The sequence below is a fragment of the Monodelphis domestica genome, chromosome 3 (assembly GCF_027887165.1).
Source record: "Monodelphis domestica isolate mMonDom1 chromosome 3, mMonDom1.pri, whole genome shotgun sequence".
Classification (NCBI taxonomy): Eukaryota; Metazoa; Chordata; class Mammalia; order Didelphimorphia; family Didelphidae; genus Monodelphis; species Monodelphis domestica.
In genome coordinates this window covers 400,216,893-400,234,201 of record NC_077229.1, presented here as the reverse complement: position 1 = coordinate 400,234,201, position 17,309 = coordinate 400,216,893, and the positions used below count along the sequence as shown (strand labels likewise).

At 39.0% G+C, this 17,309-nt stretch overlaps 1 protein-coding gene across 2 annotated transcripts in view; it reads left to right on the top strand.

Moving 5' to 3' along the window:
• Positions 1-17,309, top strand: part of AHRR (aryl hydrocarbon receptor repressor) — a 284,514-nt gene that overhangs the window by 250,280 nt on the left and 16,925 nt on the right. For both annotated transcript variants that reach the window (XM_056824349.1, XM_056824350.1), the window contains exon 8: positions 11,655-11,854. In XM_056824349.1, the coding sequence (XP_056680327.1) occupies positions 11,655-11,854 (200 nt within the window). The remainder of the gene's footprint in view (positions 1-11,654; positions 11,855-17,309) is intronic.

Sequence of the window (17,309 nt, the reverse complement as noted above, 5' to 3'; positions counted from 1 at the left end):
GATTGGTTCTGGGTAGAGTACTTTGTTTCTAATTAGTGCATCTTTTTAGATTTTATTCATCATAGATTAGAGGTATTATTTTCTCTCTATCATATGGATCTAGCTTGAGCTATTACATCATGTGAATCACACTAAAGATATTAATTATTTAACATATTCCCATTGCTATTACCAATGATTATCTCACTCTTGGTCAGAATGTTTTCCTTTGCAACATGGGGGCAGAGACAGACTAAAATGATAATTAGAATTACTGAAATTAGTAAAATAAACATGGTACGGTTCTCTTTGTTCATCCATCCTGCATCAACCTTTCTCTCCCTGCTTTCAGTTTGAGCCCCAGCACTAGAATGTAAATAGGTCAAACTTCTAAACCAAGGTGGAAGGAGGTTGAGCTCTTCCTACCAGCAGGTGATTGACAGTCTTTTTTGCCTTCATGCTTCCTGGTAGGTGGAAACATAACACTATTGGTCAGAGGGAAGAGGATGACAATGGCATCCAATTATTGGTAAGTTATTTTTCCTTTTTGTAGTGCAGGGGAGACAGAAAGAGAAAAAGAAACAAAGAGACAGTGAATCCTTTACATTAGCACTACAACATGGAGGAGGGGAGGATTCCAGGAATAGGAAAAGTTTGAGCAGAAAGACACATCTTCATGACATATAGATTGCTAGTTATCTTATTATTTAAGGCTGTCTCATCTGTAGGATCTTAATTACCATCACATAAATGGTTTAAAAATTATTTTTTTAAATTCTCTAGTTAACGATGCCACATGAAAAATTTATACCATTTGGAAATTAAAATCAGATAAATCCTAGTACTTCTCAGGTCACAAATATTTACAGAACACTTACTCATTTTATGGTATCATGGGGAATATAGAGAAGTCTAAAATATAGTTTCTTTCTTCCAACAGTTCACAAGAGCCAGCAAATTATGACCCAGGGACCAAATCTGGCCCACTACTTGCTTTTATCTTTATCTTTATATGTGTGTGTATATATATATCACTTTCAGTCAAAGAATGATTTTTATATTTTAAATATAGGAATATTTTATTTAAAAATTCTGGGACTGTACAAGTATGGGCAGTGGGCATCCATTCTGTGGGTTGGATTTGTCCAGATGGCCAAATCTGGTTTAGAATTTAATTGCGGTGACAAAACCTATACACAGCAAAAGACCATATGCTGTCTTGGATTGTTAATTAAGTACCAAATGAGTGGCATAGATAGTCTGTTCTATGAGTACAGAGGAGAGAGAGATCAGTGTGCTTTGGAGTAATAAAGGATTGATTTGTGAAGGAGATGGAGAAAAAGTAATCCAGTTAGGAAGAAAAATTCCAAGAAAGCATGGAAGCAGGAAAGTTCAGAATGTGTTTAAAGCAAGACAAGTTCCCTTTTGAACATGACTAGTTAACCTGCAACAAGACTTTCATGTTGGAACAATCCACTGACTAAGTTTATTGAATTCTCTTCTGTAACTAGAGGCCCTGGAGGGATATGTAAGAAATATAAGCTATTATTCCTAACCTTAAGAAGTTTACAGTGTAGCTGGGTAGAACAAACATGGACCACAGAAAACGATTAGAGAAGCATAAAGCCCTATACTATATAGCTCTGCCTAGTGATTCAGTAAAAAGAGAACCAGGTTCAAAGTCTGAAGACCTAGGTTTGAATCTGTCATTTATCACTTACATGACCTTGGAAAAAGCCCTTCTTTCACCTCCCTAGGCCTCAATTTCTCATCTATAAAGTAATGGGGTTGGACTAGATGTCCTCTGGGGATCTTTCAAGCTCTAAGTCTATGATTCTAAGTACTGTAGGAGTTCAGAGAAAAAGAATATCAGCTCCAGCTGGCATGTTCGGAGAGTACATTTTCATAGAGCAGGTGAGATTTTATCTGAGGCTTGAAGTAAACTTTAGATTAGGAGAGGGAAAAAGGGAGGTCTTTTCAGATGGTTGTGACAACAGAAACAATAGTAGTGACCAGTATAGCATGTTTGGAGACAGTGATAAGTTCTAGAGACTCCATTTTGAAAAGTAATAAGAAGTAAATTTGGATAAAGAAGATGGGACTAGATTATAGAAAGCCTTTAATACTCAAATTGAATTTGGACTTCAATTGGAAAATAGAAAATAAGGAACCATCATAGCTTTCATTATTTTACCGGGTTGAAACTAGTAATTTAGAAAGATTAATTTAGCTGTAGATGAATATAAAGAGCTAACCTTGAAATAAAGAAGACATCGGTTGAAGTCCTATCTCTGACACATACAGATTGATTCCATGACTATGGAAATTCATCATCCTATGACCCTTTGAACTTTTCTTCTCAGCACCCCTGGCACCTATCTAACTCAATAATTACAGATGAATTAGTGCTACAATTCCTGATCTTTTGCCTCAGATCACCAGCTACCTAATGGGTATCTTGAACCATATGTTTTATAGACATCTCATATCCAAAATAGAACTCATTACCTTTTCTCCCAAGCCTTCTTTTCTTTCCAGCATCCATGTTACCATTGAGGGCACTTCATCCTCCTCATCACCTAGATGCACAACTGTCAGTATCATCCTCAACTGCTTATTTCTGCTCATCCCATACATCCAAACTGTTATGAACTCTTCTTGCTTCTAACTTCACAATATCTCTTGTCCCCTTCTCTTTACTCAACATGGTTATTACCCCCAATACAGGACCGTATCATCTCATCTAGACTACTCAAATAGTCTTCTGCATGGTCTTCCTGCCTCAAATCTCTCTGCACTCTAGTGTATCCTTTCCTCGGGTGCTAGAGTGATTGTCCAAAAACAGAATCCAACTATGTCACCCCCACGAGTACTAAATTGTGGGAAGCCATCACCTCTGCTGTCTGACAGAGTCACAGTCTGGGGAAATAGGGGCTGCCTTGTAGCCCCCAGAAAATGAGGCTCCCACTGATCCCCTTCTGTGACTTCTCTTTCTTTAACTTCCCTCACTAATGGATGACTATTGTTTTCTCTCCAATATAAAATAAATTATATAAGGGCAAAGACTTATAGAATAAATATATATCCCACCTTAATCCCCCAGGTTATTACCCTAAAAGATTACATTCACAGAATTAAACCCTGAAGATCAATACCCATTACCCCACCTCCTTTCCCTCTCCACAGAGTTACATTCACTTCCATTACAAGCCAGGCAAGCCAAGAACATCAATCACTTTTTAAGCCCAGGTCAACAGGACACACTTCACTGGTTTGTTATGCTACAATAGCCAGAGCAACATCTCCAAATATCCAAGTGAAACACAAGAAAAATGTGGCCTGGAAATTGAGGAAAACCCCAAATCTGGCCTGTCATTAAAATGCCCTCTAACCATTTACAAAATGTTTTGTTACCCATCTCCTAAATATTTGTGATTGATTATGAAAGCTGACCAAAAGTAACAATGATCCTCCTAACTGGTCAACTCCTAGGTCAGGAAGAACTAACCTCTAGATCACCCTGTTTATGCCATGCATCTGTAGCAACAATGTTTCATTGACTATCTCCTTAGGCTATGTGCCTGTCATTAGGTTCTATGGAAACATATATGTAGAAAATGATTGTGTGCCAAAGAAGTATGTATTCACTAAGGCTATATAATAAACAAACCTCTATGCCATGGCAGATCACTTGTGATGCCTATGCATGTGGAACTGAACATTTAGTGCATCTCACTCCATTATTCGACTGGAATCATCACACTTGGACAGAATAAGCTTGGACCCTCAGAGAGACCGCTGGATGGATCTCAAAACTAAATACATTCCAGGGTCTCCCTTTTTATCTCAAGGATTCTCAGTGTGTCTTTTAAAGCTTTTCACAGTCTGGCTCCTTTTACCTTTTTTAATCCTTTTACATTTGTCTGTCCTCGTGTCCTCTATAAACCAATAACATTGGCCTTCTTTTTCTTCACACATTCATTCCATCTCCCAACTTTGTCCACTCTTCCTGAAATGCTCTCCTTCTTCACCTCTCCCTCCTTCAAGGATCAGCTGAAATCCCCCATTTTGGAAGAGGCTTTCCTGGTTCTTCTTACTATGAGTGCCTTCCCTCTGAGACATTCTCCCATATGTGTCTTATATATATAGAGTTGCCTTTTGAGTCTTGTCACTCTTTTTTTTTCTCATTTGAATTAGTTTATTTAGTCAATTTAGAACATTATTTCTTGGTCACAATAATTTGTCACTCTTTTTAGAATACAAAAACTGTTTTTGTGTTTCTTGGTTTTCTCAGAGCTTAGTATTAGGCACTTACTAAGAGCTTAATACCTGTTGCTAAGAAAGGATGGAGGGGGTGGTTCCCTATACAAATAAAATCATTACTCCAGACCTAAAATAGACATATATACATACATATATGCACACACATACATATGTATTTATGTGTATATGTGTATATACATATCAGTAGTATGCAGGATGAATTAGAGTTGGATTTGGGGACTACTAGCCAGGAAACTGTTGAAATAATCCCAGAATGAGATGATGAAAATCTGGACAGGAATCATGAGAGTTAAAATAGAGAAGAAATGATAAGTTCAAGAAATATTTTGAAGATAGGTACAGTAGGAACAACAGAATAAATATAGCAGACAAAGGTCAAAAGAATTGACAATATTTAGTGAATGATTGCAAATTTCTAACTTAAGAGACTGGACAATGATAGTACCCTGACTTAAATGGGATAATTGAGAAGATACACTAATTTGGTTTTGGGGAAAAAATGAGAAAATGATGAGCTTGGTGTGGGACAGATTGATTTTAAGGAAATAATGGGACAACTTAAGGACAGTTGGAAATACAGAACTGAAGCATAAGACTAGGGAAGTGGACATATATGTCACTTGAGTGGAGGTGATAATTGAGGCTTTGGTCATGGTTGATTTTTCTGAGGGTAGTAAGTTAGTATAGAAAATAGCATAATTGAGGACAGAGTTTGGAAGTTTTTCATAACTGAGAGGAAGGAAGGAATCCATAAAATAGAGCTATCCCCCGTTAGAGACATGTGTGTATTTTCTCCCTACCTGATAGCACCCTCCTGGAGTGAGGAGACTATTTTTTATTTTTTATATTTATTTCTTATCCTTTGTATTTACTCCATTTCAATTTGGCCAGGTGGCAGTTATCATGGTTCTGGAGTCAGGAAAACCTGAGTTTGAATCTGGCCTCAAGCACTTCCTTGATCTGTGACCCTGGAAAAATCACTTAACTGCTATTTGTCTGAATTTTCTCATCTGTAAAATGGGAATAATAATAGAACCTCCCAAGGTTGTTGTGAGGATCCAATGAGGTAATAGTTGTAAAACTCCTAACATGGTGCCTGGCACATAGTAAGTGCTATAAAAATGTTAGCTATTAATTTGGCTATTAGCAAGTAAATTCCATAAGCATTTACTAAGTACTTAATCTGAAATGCTAAAATTGCTAAGATGAAGTTAAGAATCAGTTTCTGGCTTCAAGAAACTTATATTCTAAAGGTGGGAATTAAACATTCACTCCATGCTGATGTGTGCATTCCACTATTCCAGACATGATGTCTGGAAGATTGTCAATAATTAGATTGATGAAATGAAGGGGACCACAGAGATTATCTAATTCTAATTCTTCAGTTTATGGATAATGAAAATGAAGGTAAAGTTACAGAACGTTAAAGTTGGAAGGTATCCTTGTGGTCATCTAATTCTACCTGTACCTGAATAGGAATTCACTCTAAAGCATGCTCAACCAAGATATGGTCATCCAGCCTTCACCTGCAGACCTCTTGGGAGGGGACAACTCACTAACTTCCATTCCTTTTTGGTTGGCTCTGATTACAAGAAGTTTTTCCTTATGTTGACTCTACAATCTAGCTCACTGTAGTTTCTCTCTGGTCCTGGTTCCATTCTCTTTGGGCAAGTGGAACAAAACTAATCCCTAGTAGATGCAGTTGATAGTTGATGGTTGAAAATGCTTGAATAGTTGAGTGGTTTTATGAACCATCTTCAAATTCACTGTGAAAATAATAGCTAAGCTATTTAGTCATTGTCTCTTTTTAGGTACAGACTTTCTGATGCATCTAAAATTCATATCCTCTTTATTTCTGCCACTTAGAATCCTTAGATTTCTTCAATATTTCTTTTGGATGCCCCTATAGAAAACCTTACTTGATTCCCTGAATCTTGGTATTCTTAGCCTTTTTTTATGTTATGGACTCCCTTTTCCATGCAGAAAATATACGGCCCAGCTGATGAGGTTTGACCCAAGGCAGATGAGACACAGAAATTGATTAGGAAGGAAGAGCAAGGGGGCAGCCCACAACCTAGGTTGGCTAGGGGTCTCCACCTGGGTAGAGAAGGGGGCAATCTTTTATAGGGTAGTGGTCTGGGATGAGGTGATCTGTGTTGCCTCTATTGGGCAAAGTTGGGGCTCTTGGGTGAAGCTCATTGGAAGGCCCTGATGGTATGGGAAGTTCTCAAGCTTGATGGTCAGTGATGCAGGAGGTCATTTGTCTGGGCCTGACAAGGAAATCCTGAGGTTCTGCCAGGTTTTACTGTTGGGGCAGTTTCTGTCTCAAGCTCGGCAAGGTGCTAGGGGAAGGGGGAGAAGAGGGTGCTTTGTCCCCAGGATCTATCAATTATGAAGCAAACAGTTTCTTATAAAATTTTTTAAAAAAATTTAATTCATAGACCCAAGGTTAAGAACTAAGAGGAGCAACCATCTACTCAAAAGAATCTTGAATTCAGCATTAATATGGCAAGGGGTCTTTTATTTCATTATCATGAGAATGAGTACTCACAAGCCAGTTTTATAGGTGTTACAGCCAGCTAGCAAGTACTAAGAATGGGTGCACCAGACTCTCTTTTATTAATGTGAATCAGTCTCTCCCCTCCTTCACCAAAAGCCAGTTAAAGAGAGTCACAAGAGCCAGCTGATCAGAATGCAATGTACGACCCCAGTCATTCATATTAAAGAAAAGTAATTTCACATGTTAACCTCTTAAAGGGGGCTAAACCTATCATGTATTCCTCATCGTCCTCCTGACATGGTTGTGGGGGTAGGAGTACAGCAAAATGTACTGTTGCTTAACTTGAATTTTCAATTATTTACTGTGAATGATTTTCCTTGTGTCATTTTTGTGATGTCCAAATATGCAGTATATATACACCTACAGTATATGTGGATTTCTAGTTCCATGTAAAACATTAAAAGGAATCTTAAGAAGTCTTGTCATTCTTCTGCCTTCAGGCAGGACTATACCTCAGCTAGCCTAGACACATAGATAGCAACTCAAACTGTAAAGACTTATAGGAGAAAAGGGAAAGGATCATTTATTAAGCACCTACTATGTGTCTGACACTGTGCTGAACACTTTACAAATATCTCAACTCTGAGAGGTAGTAGCTATTATGATCCTCATTTTACAGGGGAAGAAACAGGCAAACAGGTTAAGTGGCTTGCCAGCAGTCACAGAGCTAAATTGGTCTGAAGGACGCAGGATCTTCCTGATTCCAGACCTCTATCCATAGCCTTCCTGAAGAAACTGCCCTGTTCAGGACTAAACATTTCATAACTTTCTAGATAGGATATTCTTGGTCCTGTCTAATTCACTTCCCTTGTTAAAATGTAAGGCGATTTCATCTTGCTTAGTACTCAGTGGAGCTGGAGAGAAATGACCAATATTTTTGAGAAGTCTTTCCACCTCCATGGAGAAGCCCAGTCTCTATGTCAGTGATAATGAACCTTTTAGAAACAGAGTGCCATCCCTCCCCCTCAAATGAGTGCTGTGGCCGTCCCCGCCATGGAGTTCTGGGTGAGCCTTGCCCCCACCCTTACCCCACACAGGGGAGGGAGGAAGCTCTCCCATTGGGTTGCTGTGCAGAGGGGCGGGTGATGTGAAAAAAATGTCATCAGGAACAGTGGAGAAGAGAAGGGGAGCAGCTCTCCCAAGTCCCTCTGCCTTTCTAGTAACAAACTCTGACAGGGCAGGGAGGGGAAGGGTAGCTGTATGCCCACAGAGAGCACTCTGTGTGCCATAGGTTCACCATCAATACTCTGACCATGAAGTATCATCCCTACCTCCTCACCCTTTCCCCCTGATTTCTACCATCCTTTGACTAGCTGTCTTGCCATCTCCAGGGCTTTCTTTCCCCTCAACCCTGAGAAGACACAGCTGGACAGAAGTTCATGAAGTGAAAGAGGTGAAAGTCTTAGGGCTACAGCTGAGAGGCAGGAGCAACCCTTCTCTAGTTGTGTTCCCTATAGTGTCATCACTAGACGTGCCAGGGCTCCTTTTGAAGCCAAGGAGCCTCTTTTCAGAGAAGGCACTGACTATCAGGTTTTTGAGTTGTGTTCTTTTTATATTTATTCTCTAATTACAAGCTGCTAGGAACACTCAAAGGTTTTTCAACTGATGCATTAAGCACTCTAGGTAAATGAAATCTGGTGGCATGACATCATGGTGTAAAGGAAGAAACATGACTGGATCCCATTCTCAATTTGCTACTTATCTAGCTGTATGACCTTGGGCAAGTCACTTTACCTCATCTACACTCAGTTTCTTTATCTGGAAAATTAGGAAGTGGGACTAAATGATCTCCAAGGTCCCCTTCAACTCCCTCTAGTTTCTAAGTTTAATGTTTATGAATAAATGACTTGGTAACATCAGAAGCATAACTATCGTGTCAGAATTGGTTAAAGCTAAAGCAACATAAAAGGTGGAGATCTTTCTATTTTTGTTCATTGGTTGTAATTGAAATTGACTGGACTCCAGTAGTTAATTGGCCCAGGCCAGTCCACAGACATTTACTGAAGACCCTTCTATGTGGAAGGCACTATACTATGGATTGGGGATACAAAAATGAATGAAACAGTCATTGTCCTCAGTAAGTTTTTTATCTAAATAGGGCAATAAAGCATGTGATATAAAATGAAACTGCAGATGTACAAAGTGCAACTTTCAAGAGAGGAAGAGAGTGCTCCCAAGTAAAGCCTCTGAAGTGTACTGTGGAAGCTAGGTAAAAATAGGGAGACGGAGGACTTTCCCCTCCTACACAGGTCCAGGCATAGGCACACCCCAAAGGGCAAAGGTAGGATCTTAAAGGATGCTTATGGTGAAAGGGAGATACACTTAGTATGGCTGGAATCAAGGACAAATGAAGGGTTGGCATGGAAAAATAAAGCTAGAAAAGTAAATTGGAGGCAGGTTGTAGAAGGCCTTGAATGCCAAGTTAACAAATTTGGTCTCCTTTGAATTCCAGGTTCACTCAGCTAATACCTTTCTCATATGCCTGTTATTCAAGGGGAAAAAATGAGATATTTCTTACTGAAAAGGTAGCAATTTCCAATTTGGTCTGAAAGTACTTCCATTTGTTTGATCAACACTTGTGCTTAAATCAACAATTAGATTGTAGTTGTGTGACCCTGGACAAGTCTCTTGACCCTAATGCCTAGCCCTTGCCACTCATCTGCTTTGGTACCAATACTTAGTATTGATTCTAAGATGGAATATAAGGATTAAAAAAAAAAAGAATTCAGGGTAATGGCACTCGGAAAAAAATTCCATCCACAACTTTAAGCTCCATCCCAATTATGGCTCAACTATAGGCCATAAGTTATTACACCTTGCACCCTTAGGCCATATATGCCAGATATCAGCAAGTATACACTTCCCTCCTCTACAGGCTCCACACTCTCCACACTGTGATGCCCATTTCAACCAGAGCCATTTAAGTTGTGCTTGAAGCTGACTCCATTGTCTTACTTTATCTCGTTCATGTGATGCCTCTTCTTGCCTCAGATAACTGGCTTATGTTCTCCTGCTTCCTTTCCCCCATCACTTTGGCTACTTCACGTGTCCAGGCTCCTGTTCATTACTTGGATCTTGGACCACCTGCCTCATTCTGCCATACAGGCTTTGTGACCTCCTGAGCCTTGCTCATCTGGCTAGGGCTGAACCAGATGCTCCCTTTGACTGTTGATGGTTGATGTGTCCTGACTCTGACTTTACCTGCTGTCTAGCCTTCACCTTTGATAACTAGATGCTTGCTTACCTGGTTCCTGCTCTTTGGCTCCATCTGGAGCTTCTAGATCTTGCCTACATCTCACTCATTTGGGAGTGTATTCTTTATGCTGATTTTTTAGCTCTTCCAATCCTGGCTTCTCTTCTTTCGCCTCTTGCCTCAATGCTACCCACAAGTAACTCAAGAAAAAATGAACTCATTTAGTTTTGATAAGGGAGGATATGAGAGATAAATCAAAAATGTTTGCTCACTTTTTTTTTCATTTCTTTCATTACATTTCATCTGTTGGTGCTTGGCATGCTAAGAGTCTAGTTTCACCAATTGTCAAAAGTGATGATCTTGTATTCATATTCTTTAACAGTTAATAGCTCATAGGAGGGGGCAGGTAGGTGGATAGAGTGCCAGGTCTGGGGTTGGGAGCATCTGGGTTCAAATCTGGACTCAGGTACTTCTTACCTGTGTAACCCCAGGCAAGTCACTTAACCCTAATTGCCTAGTCCTTACCACTCTTCTGCCTTGGAATTGAGCCTTAGTATTAATGCCAAGACAGAAGGTAAGGGTTAAAAAAATCTTTTTACTAGTAAGAGATATTTGAATTGCTGCCATTTGTAAAGAGTTATGTTGATTCCGCAAATATTTAGGAAGCACTTACTGTATTCAAAGTCCTGTGCTAAATGCTGGGGATACAAAATTGAAAATCCCCGATTAGGAATTCAAGCTCAGATCTCTGGCTCCATAAAGAGGCAGTATTGCATAATGGACAGGACACTAGACTTGGAGTTAAGAAGACCCAAGTTCAAATCTCCCCTCGGATACTTATTAGCTATGTGACCTTGGGCAAGTCATTTAATTCCTATATATTCCTACATACATGTTAACAAAAATTAAATATTTATGCACATGCAAGATATATATGTATGTATATACATACAATATATGGTATATGTATATCTTTATACACATACAGACACATACATATATCTTATGTGTAGACTGTGGTTTGTGTATTATTTCTCTCATTAGATTATGAACCTCTTTGAGAGCAGAGATGGTCTTTTGCCTTTTCTTCATATCCTCTGGCACTTAATGCAGTACATGCATGGCACATAGGTTGCACTTACTAAAAATACTTTTTTTGACTGAACTTTTCTGCCTCAGGTTCCTGATCTGTAAAATGAGGGGCTTGAATTTAATGGCCTTTTCCAGTTCTGTGCCTATTATCCTACACACTATGGAGAAGTTAGTCCTCATCTCAAGTCATAACCTAAAGAGCAGGGAGGTGCAGATGCGCGTCTCTGTGAGCTGAAAGCATTAAGGACATCTATAGAGAAGTCTGTGAAACCGTCCAGTATGTATTACAGAAACTACATATCCCTGGCAAAACAATCCTGAATGAACGGAGTTTGAGCATATTGGCTGAACATATTGCCACTAGCATTTCCTGTGGATCTCTAAAGGGAAACAAAGTTAATTCAATGAGCTTCTTTTCCATTCTCTGTTTAAAGATAACTATTTAACCAGTTACTTAATCTCAAACAAGTGTGTTCTGTGACTCAGTGTTGTAGCAATCTCTATATTGAATGTTGCCTGACAGTTTCTTTATTTCTTTTGTACTAGACAATGCAATTTCAAGGAAAACTCAAGTTTCTGTTTGGACAAAAGAAAAAGACGCCATCAGGAACACTCCTGCCTCCTCAGCTTTCGTTGTTTTGTGTGGTGGTACCAATTCTTCTCCCTTCTGTGACAGAAATGAAAATGAAAAATGTGCTTCTGAGAGCCAAGCAGAAAGCTGATGTGGCAGCCTCCACGGATGCCAAGTAAATGCCAACTTATTCTCCTTTTTGAAACCTGTACCTTTCATCTTAGAATCAGTACCAAGTTTCAGTTCCAGGGCGAAAAAGCAGGAAAGACTAGGCAATTGAGGTTAAGGGACTTGCCCAAGGTCACACCCCTAGAAAATATCTGAAGACAGATTTCAACCTGGGATCTCCCAGCTCCCGGTCTAGTCTGGCTCTCAATTCTCTGAGCCACCTAGCACCCCTATCCCCCATTTATTCTTCATTATGATCAATAACAGTAAATGGTGATTAAGCCCTGAAAAATGTGGAAGAATGCATTTCTTATGGTCCTACAAAGAAATATTTTGACCTAATAACATATTTTGTCAGTCGTTCTAAAGATTTGGGGTATATCCCTTTCTCATTTTCAACAGGAAGTCAAAAAGATAAATTTGAGTACTTGTGAGATAATTAAGTAAGTTGGGAGGAAGAAAACATTCACTCCATGTTTGGTTCAAGACTGTTAGAGATTGTATTATTTAATAAGCTGTTTTGCTCATGGAAAGTCTGCGGCCAACAGTTTCCCCTGCTTTTCATAGAACACTGCCTAAAGAAATGCTCAATTCATTTAAAAAAAAATGAAATTCTGCAGCAATGAAAATGACAGAAATAGTTCTCAGTTATGGCCTTCTATTACAGTTGATGTCAAACTTAGAAATGGGGGCAGGAATTTGTATATAAGGATCACTGCAGGCTGCCCTCTATGTTTTATTGAACCTGTAAGGATTTTGCTAAATATTTCCCAATTACATTTTAATCTCCTTACAGCAGTTCTCAGGAGATACTCTGGGCTTAATGTAGAACGCCTCTGTTCTAATATTTAACTTAAATGGCACCATAGTCAACATCCGGGGGGGGAGAGCTGGTCAAAAGTTTTGAGGTCACAAGGGGATTAAGGAAACTCTTAAATTCTTATTTGGTCAGCAATTCTGGAGAGACAAAGGACACTGGACCAAGGACAGTCTTACAATACAAGATCCTTATTTTCTGTAATACAAAGTGCTGTAGGGTTCCACTATTAACAAAAAACAAATAACAGATAATAATTACTGATTTTATGCTTTTTTTTTTTTGCAAAGCCTGAAACAGAAGCATTGCCCAATTGGAACTTTATTAATCGTTTGATATGTATAAGATAGCTAGGTGGCACAGTGGATAGAGCACCTGGCCTGGAATCAGGAAGACTCATATTCCTGAGTTCAAATCGACCTCAGACACATACCAGCTGTGTGACCCTAGATGAGTCACTTCACCCTGTTTGCCTCAGTTTCCCCATCTATAAAATGAGCTGGAAAGGGAAATGGCCAACCACTCCAGTATCTTTGCCCAAAAAACCCCAAATGGGGTCAAGAAGAGTCAGATAAGACAAATGTAAAAGATACTGGGTTTGGTTAGATTTATCTAGTTATTTCCCACTTCTAAGCAGAATGGCCTTCTTCATTCTTTGTACTTCTCTCTACTGCTAGTATCCCTCCACCAGTGTTCTCTTTTAAAAAACACATGCTATTATGTCAAGGAAAAATAGTGGGGTACACATGTTTTCTATGACAGAAAATCATAACTGTACAGTACAATTGGAAGAGCAGACCCCTTTTTGACTGAGGTTTTCTTCTCATCTGACCCACTATCTTATTTTTCTTCCTATTTATTTTCTAATTCTGAGGGAAACATTCTCTTTTCTGGCTGTTTTCTCCAGGTCTTAACTCTGGAAGACCAAAATGTACTTTTAGGCATCTCCAACACCCTAAACACTAATGTGGCCTTCATCCTTCAGAATGATCTGTTCAGGTTTCCAACACTGAAGCTTGCAAACTGAACCCCTCCTTTTTTGAGTCTTTAACATTCAATCCCTTCTATTGTTGCTCACATTTACCTTTCACGTTTTGTCTTAAGTAACTAGTACTGAGTTTCATCTGTCCTTATATTGCCTATATCCCAAGTTCATTACAGACTTATATATAAAATGTACACATTTGCCTTAAATTAACAAGGTTCATTATTGTTTTCAGGGGAAATAAGTCCAATAATACCTATATAATTGTGGAGGTGGATAGTCATGCCAATGTACTTCTCTTCCTTGATTTTTCTCTATAGTTCAACAGAATCATTTATTAAATATCCACCATGTACAAGGCAATGAGCTGGATAATAGAATTGAGATGGCCAACCAGATAGTCTAGAAGCCAGGCCATATCCTACTATTTACTGCAAGCAAACTATTTTGCTATCATTTTCTTAGTCCTGTAAGCTACTCACAATTTGCTGCAATTTTACAAATAAGGGGACAGTAGGCACCAAAGTATGAAAAGGCATACTGCAGAGAACCTATTGAATTTCCTCAGTTCCAAATATCTACTGATTTGGGGAGTCAGGGTTCATATACAGTCTAGAAATGCTACAAGTGACTATGTCTATAATGACTTAATTGGTTGTGGCTTAAAGCATGGTTTATGAAAGTAAATTCCAAGATCAGGAACCAAGTATATTAGCAGTCCCAGTTTCCTAAAAATGAGATGCCCAACTACCAGGACTCAGGAACATTCAGGACAATACTCAGAGCTGAATGACCTACCTTTCTCTGGAGCCCATGGGTTTTAAATCCCAAAGAGCTAGGAAAGTACTTTACATATATTATCTCATGAGGTTGGTATTATTACGATTCTTATTTTTCAGATAAGGAAACTGAGACAAGAGTGAAGTGACTTGCCCAGGACCATATAGCTAATAAATGTGTTGAGGCAAGATTAGAACTTGAGGCTTCCTGACTCTAAATCCAGCATGCTATCCATTGCCCCTCACCTAACCTTCCATTTGCCTTCTGTGCCACCCAGGTACTTGAAAGAATCATAATATTCCCTTCCTGGTCTTAGTGGAAGAACCGCTTAATATGGCAATAGCCTTCCTAGGATGTCATTGGAGGAATCTGGTACTCACAACAAATACTCCCTGCCTGCCAAAATTATGGCTCTGGGCTCATTAGAGGATTTAGGCCCTTGTGGGTCAGTCCTTGAACTTTCCTTCTAAAGAGTCTAAATCCAACTTCAATTTTGACTGAACTTTCACTTTGTGGTGATTTATAAATTTGGGGAACTGAGTCCAAAAGTTAGATTATCTGCTAACTCTGAAGCTTGACATGACTGTGGAGGGTGCAGTTATAGAGGTGAAGCACTAGGATTGGAATCCTCAGACTCATCAACCCCACACTGATCCTAGAAGGAATTTTTCTATTAAAGTGAATAGAACTAGTCACAATCCATTCTCATTTCCTCAAAGCCTTCCCTGGATTCCTTACCAGTCATCAAAGTAGCCAGATACCCATAAAGAATTCATGGAGGAAGAAATATTAGGAATGAAGTAGTGAAAGAAATCTTTCATAATCTACCTCTTTCTTCTAGTCCCAGTTATGTTTAGTTCTTTTGACTTTGCTTTATTAATTCTTGCTGTCTTGTGAGATCATTAGCTTCTACTTGCCCAATTCTAGTATTTAAAGATCAGTTTTCAGATATGATCTTTTGATTTTCCTTTTTGGTTTGGTCTATCCTGCTTTTCATGGCTTCTAACAGGTCACTTCTGGTCTCCAATTTGCTTATCATTTCATTTGCTTTCTGGGCTTCTCATTCCAAGTGGGAGATTCTGTCTTTTAAACTTTTTTTTTTCTTTTTGAACTATTTCCCACTTTTGTTGCCAAGTTTTTTCTATCTTTCTTATTTGGTTTTTGAACTGCAATTTGAATTCCTGGAAAGCTTGTGACCAATTTCCTTTTTTTGGAAAGTTTGCATTTGTTTGCTTTTAAATCATCCTCTACTGTCTCCTCTATAGTCTGCTGTTTTTCTCCAAAGAAGTTATCCTGGGTCAGAGGTTTTTTTTTCTTTCTTTTTTTTTTGGTAGTTGTAGGTTGTAGTTCTTGGGTGTTGCTGGTGTGGCTGTGTTAGTTTTTTCTTCCCTTCCCACCCAGAAATCTGAGTTAGGAGGATAGGCAGGTCTCTGTGTATCAAGCTACAGAGTAGTTTTTGCCCTGAGGCTATTTTTCAGTCTCTTCCACATCTGCTGTGGGCAACCCTCTCTGCCCTATCTCTGTGCCTAAACTCTGTGTTCCTCAACCTCCTGGGGTTCCAAGTCTAGCTGCTCTCAGGGGTAAGTCTGTGGTGGCCTCAGTCAGCGCTCCATTGCCCTGCTCTTGCTCTGACTCTGGCGCTATAGGTGGAGTGGGGGAAGGGTGATCAGTTCATGCTTTAGTAGGAGCAATTTGACCCCCTTATAGCGTAGAAATGCCAAAACCCTGCCTACAAGGCTGCATCCTACAGTAGAGCCCCTTCTCTTATCTGATTTTGATTTTTGTTGGTGGTGAGGAGAAGACTCTTGTTCTACTCTGTGGCCATTTTAGCCAGGAAATCCTATGTTTAGTTCTAAAGGAAATCCATGGCCATGAGGAAATTCTTTTGGTTTGGGGAAAGGGAATGTCAGATGGGAGTGAAGTAGATTGGTGGAGAGGAGGCATGTGTAATACCCTTCTCTGACCATGCTGTAGAAAGAACCACATATCTCCCATGGTGTGCCCACTTCTTTTGCCCTCTTCTAATCAGTAACTTAAGACATGAGAGAATCAAAATAAATTTTTTTCTGCCTCAAAATTAAGGACAAATGAAAAAACAAATTAGAGCAAACCAAGATTGATAGTATCACAAGCTGAGAGCTAGAAGGGACTGACTTCTTATTACAACTCTAACAGGATAACAGAGCTTATGTGACTTGTCCAAGGTCACACAGGTGGTAAACATTAGGGCAACATTTTGACTCAACTTTGACTCTGGAGTCAGTATTCTTTCAACAGTATCATGTTATCTTCTATGTTCAGAGTTTAGGTACAAGGTTGACATATATCACTTGAACATTAGTAACTTTGTTTCTTGGGGGCAAATAACATTGAATGCAGCCTAAAATCAACTTCACATGAATTCAGTTGAACTAGAAAGGGAATTAGTTACTGGAGTGGCTCACAGATGGGAACAGCTGGTAGTTCTCTATTTTAATTGAATTATTTTTGGTAACTAGGTGCTAAGCTAGTTATTTCTATCTGCTAAAAAAACAAATTTAAACATTTTTATGCCCTCTAAATGTAGGTTCTCCAGAGCAAAACTCCAACTGCCTTACCCTGCTTAATAAACACTTATTAAATACCTCCTGTGTGCCAGGTATTACATTAAAGACTGTTTTCTACCAATGACACATGCTATTTGATACACATCTTTCCATTCTCTTTTTTAAAATATTTAATTTTTTTTCAGATTTTATGTTGATACAACTTTCAAAAATAATTTTCTGACATTTTATGATCCTTGTTTTCTCTCTCTCCATTTTATTTTTAAACGTGATTTCCACTAGTTGGTAGATATGCTTAGATGAGGTTGTTGATTTCTCCACCTTCCAGAATTTA